The 15,602-nt window shown below is 30.1% G+C and overlaps 2 protein-coding genes across 2 annotated transcripts; both read right to left on the bottom strand.

Moving 5' to 3' along the window:
• Positions 1 to 442: 442 nt before the first annotated feature.
• Positions 443 to 8,534, bottom strand: LOC143240836 (uncharacterized). The gene is made up of 3 exons (XM_076484002.1): positions 7,180 to 8,534; positions 1,266 to 1,357; positions 443 to 592 (listed from the first exon to the last, which is right to left on the bottom strand). Exons 1-3 carry the CDS (start codon positions 8,270 to 8,272, stop codon positions 482 to 484), a joined length of 1,296 nt encoding a protein of 431 aa, XP_076340117.1. The 5' UTR covers positions 8,273 to 8,534; the 3' UTR covers positions 443 to 481.
• A 6-nt stretch (positions 8,535 to 8,540) lies between these two features.
• LOC143236139 (uncharacterized) lies at positions 8,541 to 15,027 on the bottom strand. The gene is made up of 4 exons (XM_076474425.1): positions 14,917 to 15,027; positions 13,717 to 13,812; positions 9,952 to 10,000; positions 8,541 to 8,716 (listed from the first exon to the last, which is right to left on the bottom strand). Exons 1-4 carry the CDS (start codon positions 14,932 to 14,934, stop codon positions 8,541 to 8,543), a joined length of 339 nt encoding a protein of 112 aa, XP_076330540.1. The 5' UTR covers positions 14,935 to 15,027.
• Positions 15,028 to 15,602: the final 575 nt, after the last annotated feature.

The raw sequence follows: 15,602 nt of genomic DNA, 5'->3' as shown, positions 1-15,602 counted from the left end.
TGTGTTGATGGAGGTCTTGGAGAGAGCATATAAGAGAAAAGAACAATTTGTACATCATGCTAAGCAAAGAGGTAAATGCTTCACAATTTAAGTTTTGATTCTCAAATTGCAATGCAAACCCAGATATTCTGTCCCCTACAAATGGACAACAATGAATAAACACATGTGTTGGTATGCAACTATAAAATGGACAGTCTATATTTGAGAATTCAAGGGACCATCTTGAAGGCAAAGATTGTATCATCACAGATTTAATAATATACTCATGTTTCTGAATATGTTTTTATTTATGATTCTAACATCTTTCACAATCATTTTCTTTTCCCAAAAAAAGTCAATAAGATATATTTTACGTGTGGTAGCATGTGCATGCATACACGTGCACATACACACACATGCATACACAAGATAAGTGAATTCAAGAAATATTCACTGCAAAGAAATGTATAGTTGAAATATCAAAATTAAAACACTAAAATACTTACAAGCTGTCAGTGACTAGGGTGGAAGAATCACTTCTACTTGAGCCATCACGAGGTAACCTCTTTAACAGATTGTAAAGTGGTGGGCATACCAATAGTGCTTGTAAAATCTAGAAGTCTTGTTAAGCAAAATTAAGAATATTTCACTGCAAATAGCTTTAATCACATCAAAAATCATTTTTACCACTGTTCAATTCTGAACTTATAACTTTGTAGAGAATGCAATAAAAAAAAAATCCAAAATGTACTGTAGCATTATTATGTAATGTCTAATATAAGACAAAAATAAAACAGACAGCAGAGAATTTATTTACTTGGACAGTTAAAAAGTTTGTTAAGCTTTCAGCATCACATCAGAAAAAGGTATATAAAACATAATTTCAGTATCATGTAAATACAAATAGTTAAAAGTGTAGCACAAATTACTGACTAATAGCATATTTATACTAAATTTATAAATCAGCACAAATTCATCATTACAAGAAACCCACTTGAAGTAAAATATATTCTTAAGATGGGTGGTATGGGTATTAAAACTTTAATTAAAATAAAGTACAGACCAACATTTTGACCTTATTATCCTGAATATGACCTAAGAAGGTCAAAACTCTTATTTACTTTCTTTCTATTAAAATTTTAATACCAATACCAGCAGTCATGAGAATACAAATTAGTACTGAGTTTATGTTGGGACAAGTTCATCATTATTTGTACAGTCCTATACAAGATCTGTAATACCATGTCAACCACCCTGTAAATTCTAAAAACCATTAAGAAGGATACAGCGTTCACACAGCACCAGTTGCTACAATTTATTAACCCTCTAGGTATCAGAAATGGAGCAGCATGATTCAAACGAAGACTAGTTAGTATTTCTGAGAAAATAAAAGGAGCAACAAGGGTTGAACTATAATTGTTAACAAAGGTAAATAAGCAATACTTAAATGTTCCCATTTCCTAAGTAAATTGCACGTAATACATATCTTATACAATAGGATTTTTATTTTTTACTCTTATTGTAAATTTTGCCTTTCTATCCATAAAGCACAACTAAACAGTAATACAGCTTTTCACTTCTTTTACATAGAGTCCATCTATAGTACTACAAAGTTGTTCTGCCATGCTTTATATACTAAAAAACTTGAGTATTTTTATAATGCATAACACCACTTATAATTGAAAATGTTTTTGTTTGCAACAGTCATAATCCAACTTGAAAAATTAAAACTTGTTAGATCTAACAAAAAATAAAATCTATTAATGTCTGAATAATCCCTCCTCTCTCTAGAGAGAATATTTCTTGCACATCCATAAACAGTTCACACTGTGGTTTAATGCCTTGCACATTTTGCTTGTTAGTGAAGATAAAGCCTGTTTTCAGTCTTGACACAATGTCTTATAGATTGACTGAGTTCAGTACAAACTTTCACCCCATTCCTTAAATCACTGATTTAAGATCTAATTAAAGTTTTGGACTTGGAGATCAAACCCTTTTGACTGATGTATTTGACTCCACTTAAAGTCTAATTAATTCACTCTAATCCTGTCTAAAATAATTTCAATTTGAGGGTAGGCTGGTAGAGATCCTAGTGTGTAATAAAATTGAATCAGGTACATACACACCCTATGCTTGACGTTGATAATGCACAAAAATATAGATAATAAAAAGGTCTCAGATTAAATTACTCTAGCCTTGCCTAAGAGAATTTCTAGTGTTAAGTACTGATCACTGAGAAGGGAAATTGTCATTAATTCATACATTATTATACACTGCCATAAAATCACAAACCTTCAAAAATGACCAAAACAATACTTTAACAAACAGCCAACATATCTTCACACATGTGCATACTCTTTCATAAAAGTAACATTTGCATAGTTTCTAAATAATACCTGGACAAGAACAAAACTATGAACATTCAACATGACTTACTACAAAGAAAAGAATAATAAAATTGGGGACAAATTAAATCACATGACACAAGTTACAGAAATATTTCTCCATAATATTATTATCAGAGTGCACAAAATTAAAAAAATAATTGTCCAGGAAGACAATTACAATAATACTTACTTGTTCACAGATGGAAAATGCCCAAATTCTATTAAAAGAAATAGTGATTGAACCTGTATCACTACAGCTTTAACCATCGTTTCACTTTATAAATATTAACTCTGCTAGACTAGTATGATAAGTACTTAATTTTTTTAAATTATTTTAACCAGGTAATTTAAAATGTATCAAAATTATTAACAGTCTGACTAAACATCTTTGTCATATTTTACAATGACTATTAAATATAGTTTTCAACTGGCACGGCTTGGAACCTTTAAATTTAGTAACTCTTCAATCTAAATTAGTAACAGTTTCATTACTCAGAGTAACTTAGTCACTGACTGATACTACATGTTCATGGCCTCAACCAAAATCCAATTAATGTTCCACTGCAGATAGAGCACTGAATTATTTCACACTGGCACCATTCACATTAATATCCATAATGGTATTCAGTGGGCCCTGTTTATTTTGGTATGTTCAGTCTCTTAATATTGATGGTTGAAAATCTCAACACCATCTGTGCTGACTGGAATGGCCATCATCTCAAAACGTGTAATGTTGGCATATTGAGGAGACTTTTCTCTCAATAAAACATCACCCAAATTAAGTTAAGATGAAGTTATTATTGACACATCCAGCTTGAAGATAGTTTTACTTTGTTCCTCCCTGTAAAAGGGAGTAAAATGGTCTAGGATCTCTTCCAACTCTCCAGTTCCATAGTTAACTAATTACTGTGTGTCATGTGGCCAAGTGATTAAGTTAAATGTTTCAGTTAAATTACTTAATTTTGGAATCTTGTACTTTCCCAAACTTTACATTAATACATATTATATTTCCATTGATCGCTTCAGCATACAGAGGTTTACACAGTCTCTTTCACCCAATTCTCGTTCGAGTTTTAAGTTATGTTTCTTCAAAAAAGATTTCAGACTTGGACCTGATATGCATTTGAGACTTACCTGTTTAGATCATCTTTTAGGTTAAGTTTTTTTGTTGACTGAAGATGACCTAGAAAGGTCAAAAAGTTCTCTGCTTATCAATAAAAGGGTTAATACCCATACCAGCCATTTTGAAATACACAGCAGTTGTTAATCTTGGGATCACTTCAGTGTTGAGCACATCTTGAGCTTGAAATGCTTGTTATGTGGTACTGAAAGCAGCACTATAATCAAAGTAAAGAGCAAAAACCTGCAAAACTATCACTTGAACATACCCCAGTAGTCCCTTTACTTCAAAATTGTCTTTTGAATTAAAAGTACCAGCAATGTTCTCCAACTGCACAAGTTTCTCTGGAATTCTAAGAAAAGACTTATGGTACATTTCTGACGAGCAAGTAATCCAACTTGTTTTATGCCTCCATATTGTACCAATTTATCAGCCAAAAATGCAGCAATATTAAACAGTTCTATGTTTAGACAAGTAGTAGTAGAACTTGAACACAAGTTTGAAGATATCACCAAATCTTTCCAAATAAGACTTATTTTTCCACATCTAAAACAGCAAGCTCCTGGTTGTGATTTATGCAATGAAAGACGAATGTGTAGGGTTTCATTACATTCTAAAACCTGCACTCCTGATATTTGGTCCACATTAATAATTACATCAAGGTTCAAGCCAGTCTGTTTTTGAAACAAGGCTCAGACTTGATCCAATGAAAGGAGCAGTTTTTATACATGCTTACACAAATGTTACGTGAACCAAAATCAATGAGCTATGCTAATTTTGTGAATAGCATAAGGCACAAAATAAACATACAACTGTTCAATTATTATAGCATCTGTGGAGTCATCATCAAGTAAGAAATATTTTGCTGCAACAACCTATTCTAACATTCAGTTGTTAATGACATCACAAAATCTTTACAACTATGGTCACTGAAATATTTTTTGCACATATATACACTGTTTATTTTTTGTAGCTCACAAAGGGTCTAAAATTTTTGCAGCAACATTTATATATCATGCAGCATTGAACAAATTAGTAAACTTTTAACCCTAGTCATGCTACTTGGAACTTTGACCATGGGAGTCAACTTGGATGCAGCTATTGCTATGATGACTGCATTGCATCTTACATGTGCTCTACTTTTCTGATGGAATTTTATTTTTTTTTTCAAAATCCTTGTTTACTATCATCACTTCCTTTCTATAGCAGCAAGTTTGGAAATTTTACAATACTCTCATAACATGATGTATTGTGATGCATCATCATTATATATACATATATATATATATATAGCAACAGTCCGAGATGGTGTGATTTTGTCTCAGATTCTTCTGTCTGTGAGAAATCTACAGTAATGCTTGCTTTGATCTGTCTGATTGTCTTTACCTTCCAACTATATATACTGTTTGCTATTTTGATACCACTACCTAACAATCAGCATAAAATCTCTCCGGCACACAATCATCTCTTACTCCATGCTTTCACTAGCTTTTGTTTTGATGGTTTTAGAAGACATATTGCATTTTGATACCACTACCTAACAATCAGCATAAAATCTCTCCGACTATCGGCATATTGCACAATCATCTCTTACTCCATGCTTTCACTAGCACTCAAATTCATTAAAGTAGAAAACAGTATTTAATTACAGAACTTTTATTATAACTCATTGAAATTATGTCTGTAGATAAGGATGTTTCAATTTTTCGGACTCAAACTGTTCAATAATGCTTACTCTCAATTTTGGTGTTAAACAAAAAATTTTACTATCAAGAAACTTGAAGTAAATAATTAAACTTCAAATTATAAAGTGTAATTCTGAAAAAATTATAAACTTAGTTATGAATATGAAACTAAGCCTACCATACATGATCACAAGCTTGCTAGTCTGCGAATGATTCATACATCCAGAATGTTTATAACTAAAATAAACTTCATATCTTGCAATAATACAATAAAAGCATGATATATGAATACAAAAATAAGAAGCTGGAAAGAAAGGTTAACCCTACAACTTTATTAAAAGGAAAAAGAAAAGACTAAGATCATCCCAGAATCAGCAGTAATGAAAACTTCTATTTTCACACATCACTAATAACAGCAGCAGCACATTCCACACTTTTGTTAAGCACAATTTCTTCTTTCTTTTGGACATTACTGTTTTTGAATATTTATCTGATTATTTAGATAATAATTCTATTCAAATAACTGGTCTCACCTTCACAGCAGACTTCAAATTTATGTTGACACGGCAGGTATTCTATTCAAAACATTGTGCTACTGTTACAGAAATTAACATATAAAGCTTTGAAATTTTTACTCGACAAAGCGGATATTTAAATCTGATAATATAGTCATCCTCCAAAAAAATCTGCTTACCCCAGACGTGCAGACGAACAATTTTTCAAGTTCTCATTATCTTATTTCTGAAATCCCAGAACAATGAAACTTTATAGTCTCAAACAAGAAAACAGCATTTACATCAAATTGTTTTATTTACATTTAAGTTTTGTTTGGCTATGACTGTGCATTAAATATTTTGGTTAAATTTACAATATTAAGAGCTATTACTTCTTAAAAGCAGAAGCATTTCAAACTATTCCCCTTATTTCACACACTAAAAGTGCTATATTGGACTTTAGCTACACAGAATATGAAAATTGTATGAAGGGAGAGCTTCATTGAAAATATGGACCTTTTAACTTAGCAACCCATGATACTTCAATGAAAATCTGAAAACAAAATTTAACAAGCTCATATTTGAGCATTATGTAGTTATTTGGTAACTAAGAACTATAAAGAGTGAAACAAATTACAGAAATTCCTAAAAAAATATCACCTTGAGCATACATATTTAATGAATGGAAGTAACAAAATATGAATTCTTTTTAACTATACTATAAAACTAACTTCTGTTCTTGGTAAATTATTAAATTTTAAAATTCATAAAAATAATACAATTAGCAGCTACAACAAATTGTTTAATAATCAAATATTAAAATATAATCAAAATGTTAATTTTGTGTTTACATTATTTTAACATATCCATCAAGTTTCAAAACCAACCACTATATGAAAATTTAAAAAATACATACAATTCATAAACACTCATGCATATATCAGAATTCAAATGATAATTTATAAAAGTTGCTTTTTGTGTTAATTAGGCAAGAGAAATTTCCTTTCAGTACAATTTATTTCTACTGACAAAAGTGTACACTACAAAACTATGCATATTCCCATATATTCCCAAATCTATATTTCTACAAAATTCAAGTGATGAGATTTGAAAATGATTTGAAATATGCAACAGCAAATTACCTATCAGTAAAACTGTTACTACAACCAAAACAAGATACCTAGACAAAACCTTCAAGAAACTATGAATTTCAGTTGCCAACTTTTAGTTCTACTTTATGCAGGTTATGGTAAATATTAATGAGAAACAGATGTGTATATAAATAAACCTGTTCACTAAAGGTTGAACTTCATCTGGTTTAACGTTAGTCTATTATCATAATAAATCATGCCTAATTGCTTGTAGAGCTAATATTTAAATTGCAAATTCTTTAAATAAAAGCTTGTGAATGTACAGATACAAATGGTAATATAACTCCAACTGCAACAACCTACTTTGCTAAAAATACACTTAGTAGAACTAAACAAATTAAAAAATTATGTAAACATTCATACTTGCTATTTTACGTGCTTTAACATCTGTAGTAACATCTGAAGTTCTGTGACTCATAACTGATGATAGCATCATATCATTCACAGGGTTTTCCTTTCCAATAGTCCTATTTTCTAAACTCATCATTTTAAAAAGGTCTGCCCATGACTGACGCTGTTGAAGACCACTGTTCACTGATGTTTCTACTTCATCGTTGCTAGGCAAGGACACTCCTGAATCTTGATCTAGGTGTTCAGGAGTACTGACTGACTGAGCCTCATCAAATGCTGTGGAAATAGGTGAAGACATATAACCTGTTTCTGATGTTGGTTTGCAGGTCTTGCTTTCTACATCACTTCTGTCAGACAGAACCACAATTTTTTCAGTCAACTTAACACTTAATGTTGATAATTCTGATGAACAGGAAGAAACATCAGAACAAACTACATCACCCAACATGCAGTCTGTCTTTACCTCAACTTCTGGCTCTGATGTAATTGGGGTGGGTGTAAAAGACTGTCCACCAGCTCTCCACTCTGAGTCTGGGATAACATTAGTTTCTACTTCAATCTTCTGAGATTGCATTGTCTGTGATTTAGCTGCACTGTCATAAATATTATGTTCCTTTATACAACTATTTACAGAATTATCTATACTAACTACTGTAGTTTTAGTATCACTGCTCAATGTTGTTTCACAATAACTGTAGCCATTATAAACCTCTGATGCAGTCACACAAACTGACACGAGAGGTAAATACACATCATAGTTCTGACTACCATCCATAACTTGATGTACACTAGGAAGAGCAGTAGGGAGATTAATATAACCATGATAGGGTGAGGAAATCACAGGAACACAGAAAACTGGTGCTGGTCCAGCCTGTGGATGAACCATTGGAGAATACTGCATTGTTGTAATTTCATTTGGGTAATCTGACACTATACCAGGCAAAGGTGTGGTTCCAGTGGTTAATGAATAATTTGGGGGTGGAACATTAAAAGGCACTACTGGATTATGTGATAAGATTGAAAAGTCATTCAGTGGAATCACATTGGTTAATTGGTTTTCAAAAATCATAGATCCTGTCTGGTATGGATCAGAATTCATGCACATTTCCAAAGAATAGCAATTAAAAGGGTGCTTTTTTCTGTTCCTACGAGGATACTGTTTTTCACAAATTTGTCCATTCTGTTTCAAATCTTGTCCATCACTAACTTTATCACTATCTGACCCACAAGCCACAGTTGTAAAATTGTTACCAGACAAGATGGGCTGAGGATATGGAATTTGATAATGGTATGCTTGCCCAGTATTTAAATCTTGTTGAGGAATATTCTGTGTGAATAATGGCACACCTAAATACTGAGGAATAACTGGATAATTATGCAGGTACAAATAAGTACGACTGATCTTCTGGTAGATAAGAAATGCTAGTAACAGTTGGTAAGAAAGGTTGAGTCATTGTAGTGTTGACATTTGAAACCTGAGGAAAAACTCTGGTATCATGACCAGTACAGCATGCAAGAGAGAGATCTTCATTTACATGTTCCACATTACCTAGACAATAAAAATTAGTTTGACTAAATTAATACACTGTATACATTTGGAAAATTATAATAACTTTGAAACCACTGTTTCTGAGAGGTTTTTTTAAAGCCATAATACTAAAAATGCACAGATCAAATATTTTACTTTTTTCATACAAATGTTGCTGATATGCAAAATCACAATCATCAAATCAACCAGAAATCAGTCAAAATAACACATTAAACTAAAAATCATGTCAGAAAGAAGTATTAAAAAAATTCATATGCAAAAACGGCTCGTTTGGGTTGAGAAACTATTTTACATAGAAGAGCGAACAACGTTTCGACCTTCTTCGGTCATCGTAAAATATTTTCTCAACCCAAACGAGCCGTTTTTGCATATAAATCTCAACAAGTGGGTTTCGACATCACTGTTAAAAAAATTGTTAATTTAAAGGTTGCCAAACTTTAACACCCTGAAGGTTACTTAAATCTGAATCCTTTTCTTACACCTTTAAAACCAGCACAACTTGAAACTTATAAAATTTTTTACACATGCAAAAGTTGGACCAAAGAAGTGTTAAAACATGTTTTCATATAAACTTGTTAATTCATAATAATGGATCTTAACGTTTTAAATGTATACAAGTTCAACAACTTTTATAATTAATGTACAACTATCAACAAAATATTTATTAAACTTGTTAATCCTGTATGTGAAAATAAGCTGTAATGAGTTAATACATGTACCTTGTTAGTTCAGTGTAAATTGTTACTTTGTATTTTACAATAGTAATATATGTACAAAGAAATGTACATCTTTGCAAGAAAAACAAGCATGCATAGTAAAACTTATCCACGTAGTCTCTCCAACGTACAAAATTAATACACTATTTCAATTGAATAAAGGCCTTATCAAAATCAAAAAAACAACTTGGAAATCACTAAAAGATTCATTGTCACAAAAGAACAAAGCTCAACACAGTACAAGTTTAAGTAGAAACCAACTTTTTATTACTATTAAGATACTGTATTTGCAGGGATCAAAATAGTAAATTTCCATATTACTGAGAAAGTTAATATTTTCAGCTGTTTACCCTGATCGGAATGCACGGTTTATCCATATTAATTATGAACAATAAAGGTGAAAATACTGCATGGATTAAATAAAAAACAATACATGAAGAAATGCAACTTTTACACAAGGAAATGTAATTTACAGGTAATTTCTATCCCTAGTTTGATTACTAAACATTGTGTACTAACCTGCTGCTGATGGCAAATTACTGATAGGTGTTTCATCCTTCCAAGGAAGCTTCAAAAATATTTTGATCAAAATTAAACAATTGAGAAAACAAGAAACAAGAATAAAATACATATAAACATTAATCATATTATACATAGCTTCTTAACACTTTCACAACAGAAGCACTTTAAATGTTATTCTGCACAAGTTACTTGTGTTATGTTCAAAATAACTAAAGCACCATTAATATCAATGTATGTGAATGTATTTATTATAATGTGTGTTATGATTCAAAAGTTATTTTATTCAAGTTGTAAGCCCATTATTACAGTATAAACCTTTGAATAACTACTTGTATTGTAATGTGATCAACAAGCTATGAGAAATCTCTACTTTTAGCTTTGCATCTTCAATAATACAATGGTATAGGTAGAGCAGAGGTACATCTAGCCACTAAGATGCTTACACAAGCTTTGGACTCTTTCCTTTCAAAGTTCTCTGAATGAATACAGTTTAGAAATGTCATGCCCACCTTCAGATTTATTTGAGCCCTACCACTTCCATGTACATGTTACATACGTGCATATACAATAGTAAGAAAGAGATCATTTTACAGTATAAACTAATAATGGTTATTTTAAAATTGGCATCAAGTATTTGTCACACAGTACATGAACTGTTGGGTGCTTAACTGATTACAGCACTTATAGTTGTTTCTCACCTAAATGTAATATTTAGATGTACAGTTTAAATTGTATTTAAGGTCTAACTATTATATTTTAGTTAATTTTGTATTAATTATGTTTTAAAATGCATAATTAGAAGGTTTAAACATTATTTTTAAATATACATTATACTTACATTTGTCTTATGATATTACTTACTAAATAAACATTTTAACAAAGTGTTGCACGTAACCAAAGAAACTGTGTTAAGGACACCATTGATTTGTGTCAAGATGAATAAGTTGTAAAATACAAGAAAGGAAAATTAAAACATTAAGCATTGGCTATAGGTGAAAAGGAGAAGAGATGAAATTATGAAGTTAAGAAAACTCCTTGAAGACATTCTTCAAACAACAGGAATTTTGTTTTCTCTATTTCCTAATATTAGTTATTTCATTGTTTTCTATACTAATGATAATAGCTGGAATTAGTTATAAAACATCTGTTACCATGTTTATTGTACAGGTGAAATCTCAAACTCAATACCAGTCCATTTTATGAGTTCATCACAAAAGGGTGAAAACAAACAAAGTCTACTTTAGTGTTAAGGTTACTTAGCTCTTTCCTTGTTTTATATTCAGAATTTCTCATTGAAGTCTACGCTCTCTCAGAAACATTAATATTTACAATAAAAAATTTAAAGAATAATTGTCATTTACTTATCCTGATTAAATAATGGAAGAACTTAATATAAATCAAAATTATTTATAAAATTTTTATAAATTAAAAAACTAGGATCAACTTGAATTTCTGCAGTTTCATTAACTGAAAATTTTCAACAACCACACACTTAAATTTTCTCATTTACAATATGTAGATTTTCAACTTTTATTTCATAATATTTTCAATGATCCCATTTACAACAGTTATAATCAATAAACATCTATGATACTTAATTATCTAGTTCTATGTAGTTAGCTTCCCAAACAGCTTACATTTACAATATTGAATTTTCACTGCATGAAAAATCCTTAATAAAAATTAATATGGATGCTAAAAAAATAAAAATAGTTGTTACACATAATAAAAACAACTTTATTTATTTGAGTAATCTTGTTATGAAAAAGTGAGTATACTTCAATAAAAAAAATAGTACAATAACAATGATAATTTTTAGTAACTTCCATCTTCTAGCTTGATTAAAAAATGCATACAAATTTTAACTGACATCTACTGTAAAGAAATTCATGCTAGCTAGGAAAGTTTTGGTGTTTCACATAACCATTTACATTTTTCATTCCAACTACTAATTATTTAAGTAGAAATTACCTGTCAAATCATTTATTAACCCTTTTGCTATGGGTTCAGTATAATATACAAGTTTGTCTACATATTTGTAGATGTTAAGTATTTGCACTAACTTTGATAGTGTATATTCCTTCAGAAAATTTGGTAAACTTTTAGTAAAGGTTACAAGTATTTTGTATAGAAAAAAATCAGAATTTTATCATTTTTTTACTAAAGATTTGTTTCAAAATAGCGTTTCATTATTAGTCTAAGTTCAAAATGATTTCATGTTATGATTTAAAAAAAGAGAGGAGAAAAACTTATTCTTCATTCCCAAAACCCCAAATATTATTTACATAATCCCTATAACCTTCTAAATAGATTTCAAACCTTTGTTTTCAGTAAAACTTTATATTTATTTTCTATATGTGGGGTCTGTCACTTGACCAACCTCAAAAATTACAAAAAAAATGAAATAAATGTTTTTTTCATGCCAGGATGACTACATATTATAACACAGAAAACAAAAGATTAGTCTCAGTAGATTAAGTCTCATAACACTATATATTTACATATATTTTTTTATTATACTGGCCTTCCAGTCATGCCTATATAACCTTACGTGGCTTGCACTGACTTACTACACGTGCACTCAAGTTACATACCCACTAATATAAAACTGACCATTAGTCTTCCCAGTGTTTTGTAATATACAATCATATTTTAATTATTATACATTATATATGGATAGAGATTATTGCTATATAGAAATTAATTATTAAATTTAGCTTTCTTAAAATATAGAACAATAAATCAAGAAGTAAACCAAACAATTATCTCCTCTCACTAAAACGTTTATACATGGTTGCTGTTGAACATAGGTTGCTAAGCCTTTTAAAATTTTGCATGTGGAGGATATCAAACAAAAAAATTTTCATGTTTTATACATACAGTTGAATGAACAAAAATAAATAACTGTATTGATACCACAGAATTCCACTATAATTTATTAAGCTCAGTAACTAAGCTGTATTTAGATCTAAAAGCATTAAACTTGAGCAGACTAAAGACAACCTTTCTCTTTGAAATCTTGGTTGAAAAGAACATGGTAGTCTTGTCACAGATTAAAATAGCTGATAAAATCACTCTGGGGACATTCTAACCTGTTGATTGGTTATCCTCATGCCTTATATTGAAGTAAGTGTATATAAGAGGCTGTTCTCAAAAATGAAAAGATGAACAGGGCCACCATGCCTGATTTAGTACATGAGCCACATCTCAGCAAAATAAAAAGATATGATATTATTTTATATTCCAGCTTGACAATATTATCAATCCAAGTTCCTAATTTGTACAAAATAGATTTAGTATTTTTGACATCACAAACAGTTCATTTTGAACAGTGCTGCATTCATCATACCATGTGACTCAATAAAAATCTATATTTGGATGTGTTCTTTTAATATTTACTTTTAAATTAATATATTAACTCAGATATATTAAATTTCGAATTACAATCTGCAATTTGATTTCAAACTTACTGACATTCATAATTTAGTAGTTTAATAAAAGTTTAAATACAAGCCATAACCAGTTGTAAAAGGATTAATTAAGCAAATGAGTAATTCTACAAAGTAAATTAAGAACAAACACACTGAAACCAAAACAACATAATTTAAAAACTTACGTTTCCATCAATTCTACTTTACAATTTTTTTCTTTTCTTAATAAACTAGAATTAATAATAACTTCCATGGCAATATTACAAATATATGATATCTTCAGAAGGTTTTATGGTGGTGTTTTTTTTCTCCCAAAGAAAAGGTTTCTTACCTCTACATGCAAATTATCACCAGCACAGTTTAGAATTCCACATATTTCATTGGCTTCTTTTTCAGGTATATCATTTAAATCTAGAAACTGGAAATCCTGAAAAAATTAAACTTGCTGTTAATTACTAAATTAAAAATTGTCAAAATTCGATGTGAAACAAAGAAAAAACATTATAAAAGTTAATGAACTCATTTAAATCACATTAGGTACATCCAGAAGCACAATTTATATCTACAAGCATGCAGCAAACAAAACTTCATTCAAAAACAGTTTACCTTAAAAATGAATAATTACATTATACAGCATAGGCCCACTGAAATGTATCACTATCTAAGTACTTATTTTTGTCCAATCCCTTAACACATCCTAATCTTACATTACGATTCTTTAAATGTACTCATTAGAAACTTAAGTATACTATCGTTATAAAGTTGTGTTACCCACGATAACATGAAGTATCTATAAGTATCAAAAACAATTACTGAAAGCAGTGACTGTACTGAGGGATGACTGTTTAAAAAAAACACACCGATAATTGAAACCATTACATCCCTAGCAAATCAAAGCAAAAATTACAAGTCTCACTCACTCACTATCACAATAATGAGACCATGAAATTACTTTTGCAAGAAAAGTGTATTGCATTTCATTCTTCTTAACGTACACATATAAATAGTTTTAATTTCTGATTATTTTTTTTTGCTTTTTGATTTAATAATAATAACTTAATCCAGTCTAGTTTTTATTTTAATGTTGCTTTTAATACATTAGAACAGTTTACTGCTTACATAAAGAATACGATGAATAGTGTTAAAATCAGTGTAGACTTAACATTCCGAAAGCGAAATATTATAGTCACATAATTATCAATAGTTAATACTAATTAAAACATAAGCAATTTAAAACCAATCTGTCATAAAATCGTGAACGCTAAACCTAATTTTCAACTTCAATTAATGACGCAGTACTTACCGGTAGGCTAAATGCGCCACACTATTGCTCAGTTAAGCCTAAATTTCTATATTATAAATGGTTCTGTATATTGCGATATCACAGACGAAGAACTTCACACTTCTGTGTAGTTCAATAAACGTTTTATCATGATTTTATGTATGATTTAAACCTGCATTTTAGTTATAATAAAAAGTAATAAAATATATATGATATGTATTACTAAAAACCACAAAATTTATACTTAACCGTTTGCTGAAATTCCATGTTGATACTTTTGTCATCGGTATAACAGTAATAACGTAACCATGCTTTTCACAATACAGAACACGCAACTTAACCAATAATGTTAATAAGAAAAAAAAAAAAAAAAAGACCTTTACTCTCAGCTTATCTGTGATTCGCTAAGTTGAGATTTTCTCTGAGCATTAACCAATCACAATGAAGTTCGGGTAAACTTTTTCCCAGTTCACGAAAGAGTTTCTTCTTTTCTAGATGGCCCTATGGTATATTAGTTGATGACTCAAATAAAGTATAAGTATTTTTGTTTTTATGTTGTCATTGTTTCGCTATTTAAAAGTTTAAACAATTGTAAATCAACGTGAATGTGGAATATGGAGTCGTTTATCTTTAATGGATGTTTTTACTAACAATCTAAGATGTAGAAAAATATGTAAATAAGGCCTTTTATAATTTCCGATGTGCATAGAAGATGACAATGGAGTAACTATTTCTAATTAAATAAAATAAATTAGCATGCCCAATTTTACTCACAACCCCAAACCCTTCTCATTCTACAGAGAATATTGTCACCAACGTTCTTTCTTTTTGAAGTTAACTTTTCGCTGAAAAACAAACAAACGAAAATGATTTCATACTGTGAGTCTGCCGAAAATATAATTGCTATAATTCCATGGTGATTGGCCCGGCATGGC

This window comes from Tachypleus tridentatus, chromosome 13 (assembly GCF_004210375.1).
Source record: "Tachypleus tridentatus isolate NWPU-2018 chromosome 13, ASM421037v1, whole genome shotgun sequence".
Lineage (NCBI taxonomy): Eukaryota > Metazoa > Arthropoda > Merostomata > Xiphosura > Limulidae > Tachypleus > Tachypleus tridentatus.
Note: the sequence above shows the minus strand (reverse complement) of the source record. Positions and strands in the feature narration are given on the sequence as shown.

Excerpts from the sequence above, each read along its gene's own strand:
- LOC143236139 (XM_076474425.1), bottom strand. Across the intron at positions 10,001-13,716 it reads GTGATAATTTGCATGTAGAG|CTTCCTTGGAAGGATGAAAC; the intron begins GTAAGAAACCTT and ends ATATTTTTGAAG. Across the intron at positions 8,717-9,951 it reads TAATTTGCCATCAGCAGCAG|GTAATGTGGAACATGTAAAT; the intron begins GTTAGTACACAA and ends TTTATTGTCTAG.
- LOC143240836 (XM_076484002.1), bottom strand. The coding sequence starts at position 8,272 with ATGTGCATGAATTCTGATCCATACCAGACAGGATCTATGATTTTTGAA. Across the intron at positions 1,358-7,179 it reads TAAAGCACGTAAAATAGCAA|AAATACTAACTAGTCTTCGT; the intron begins GTATGAATGTTT and ends TTATTTTCTCAG. Across the intron at positions 593-1,265 it reads ACTGGTGCTGTGTGAACGCT|ATTTTACAAGCACTATTGGT; the intron begins GTATCCTTCTTA and ends CAAGACTTCTAG.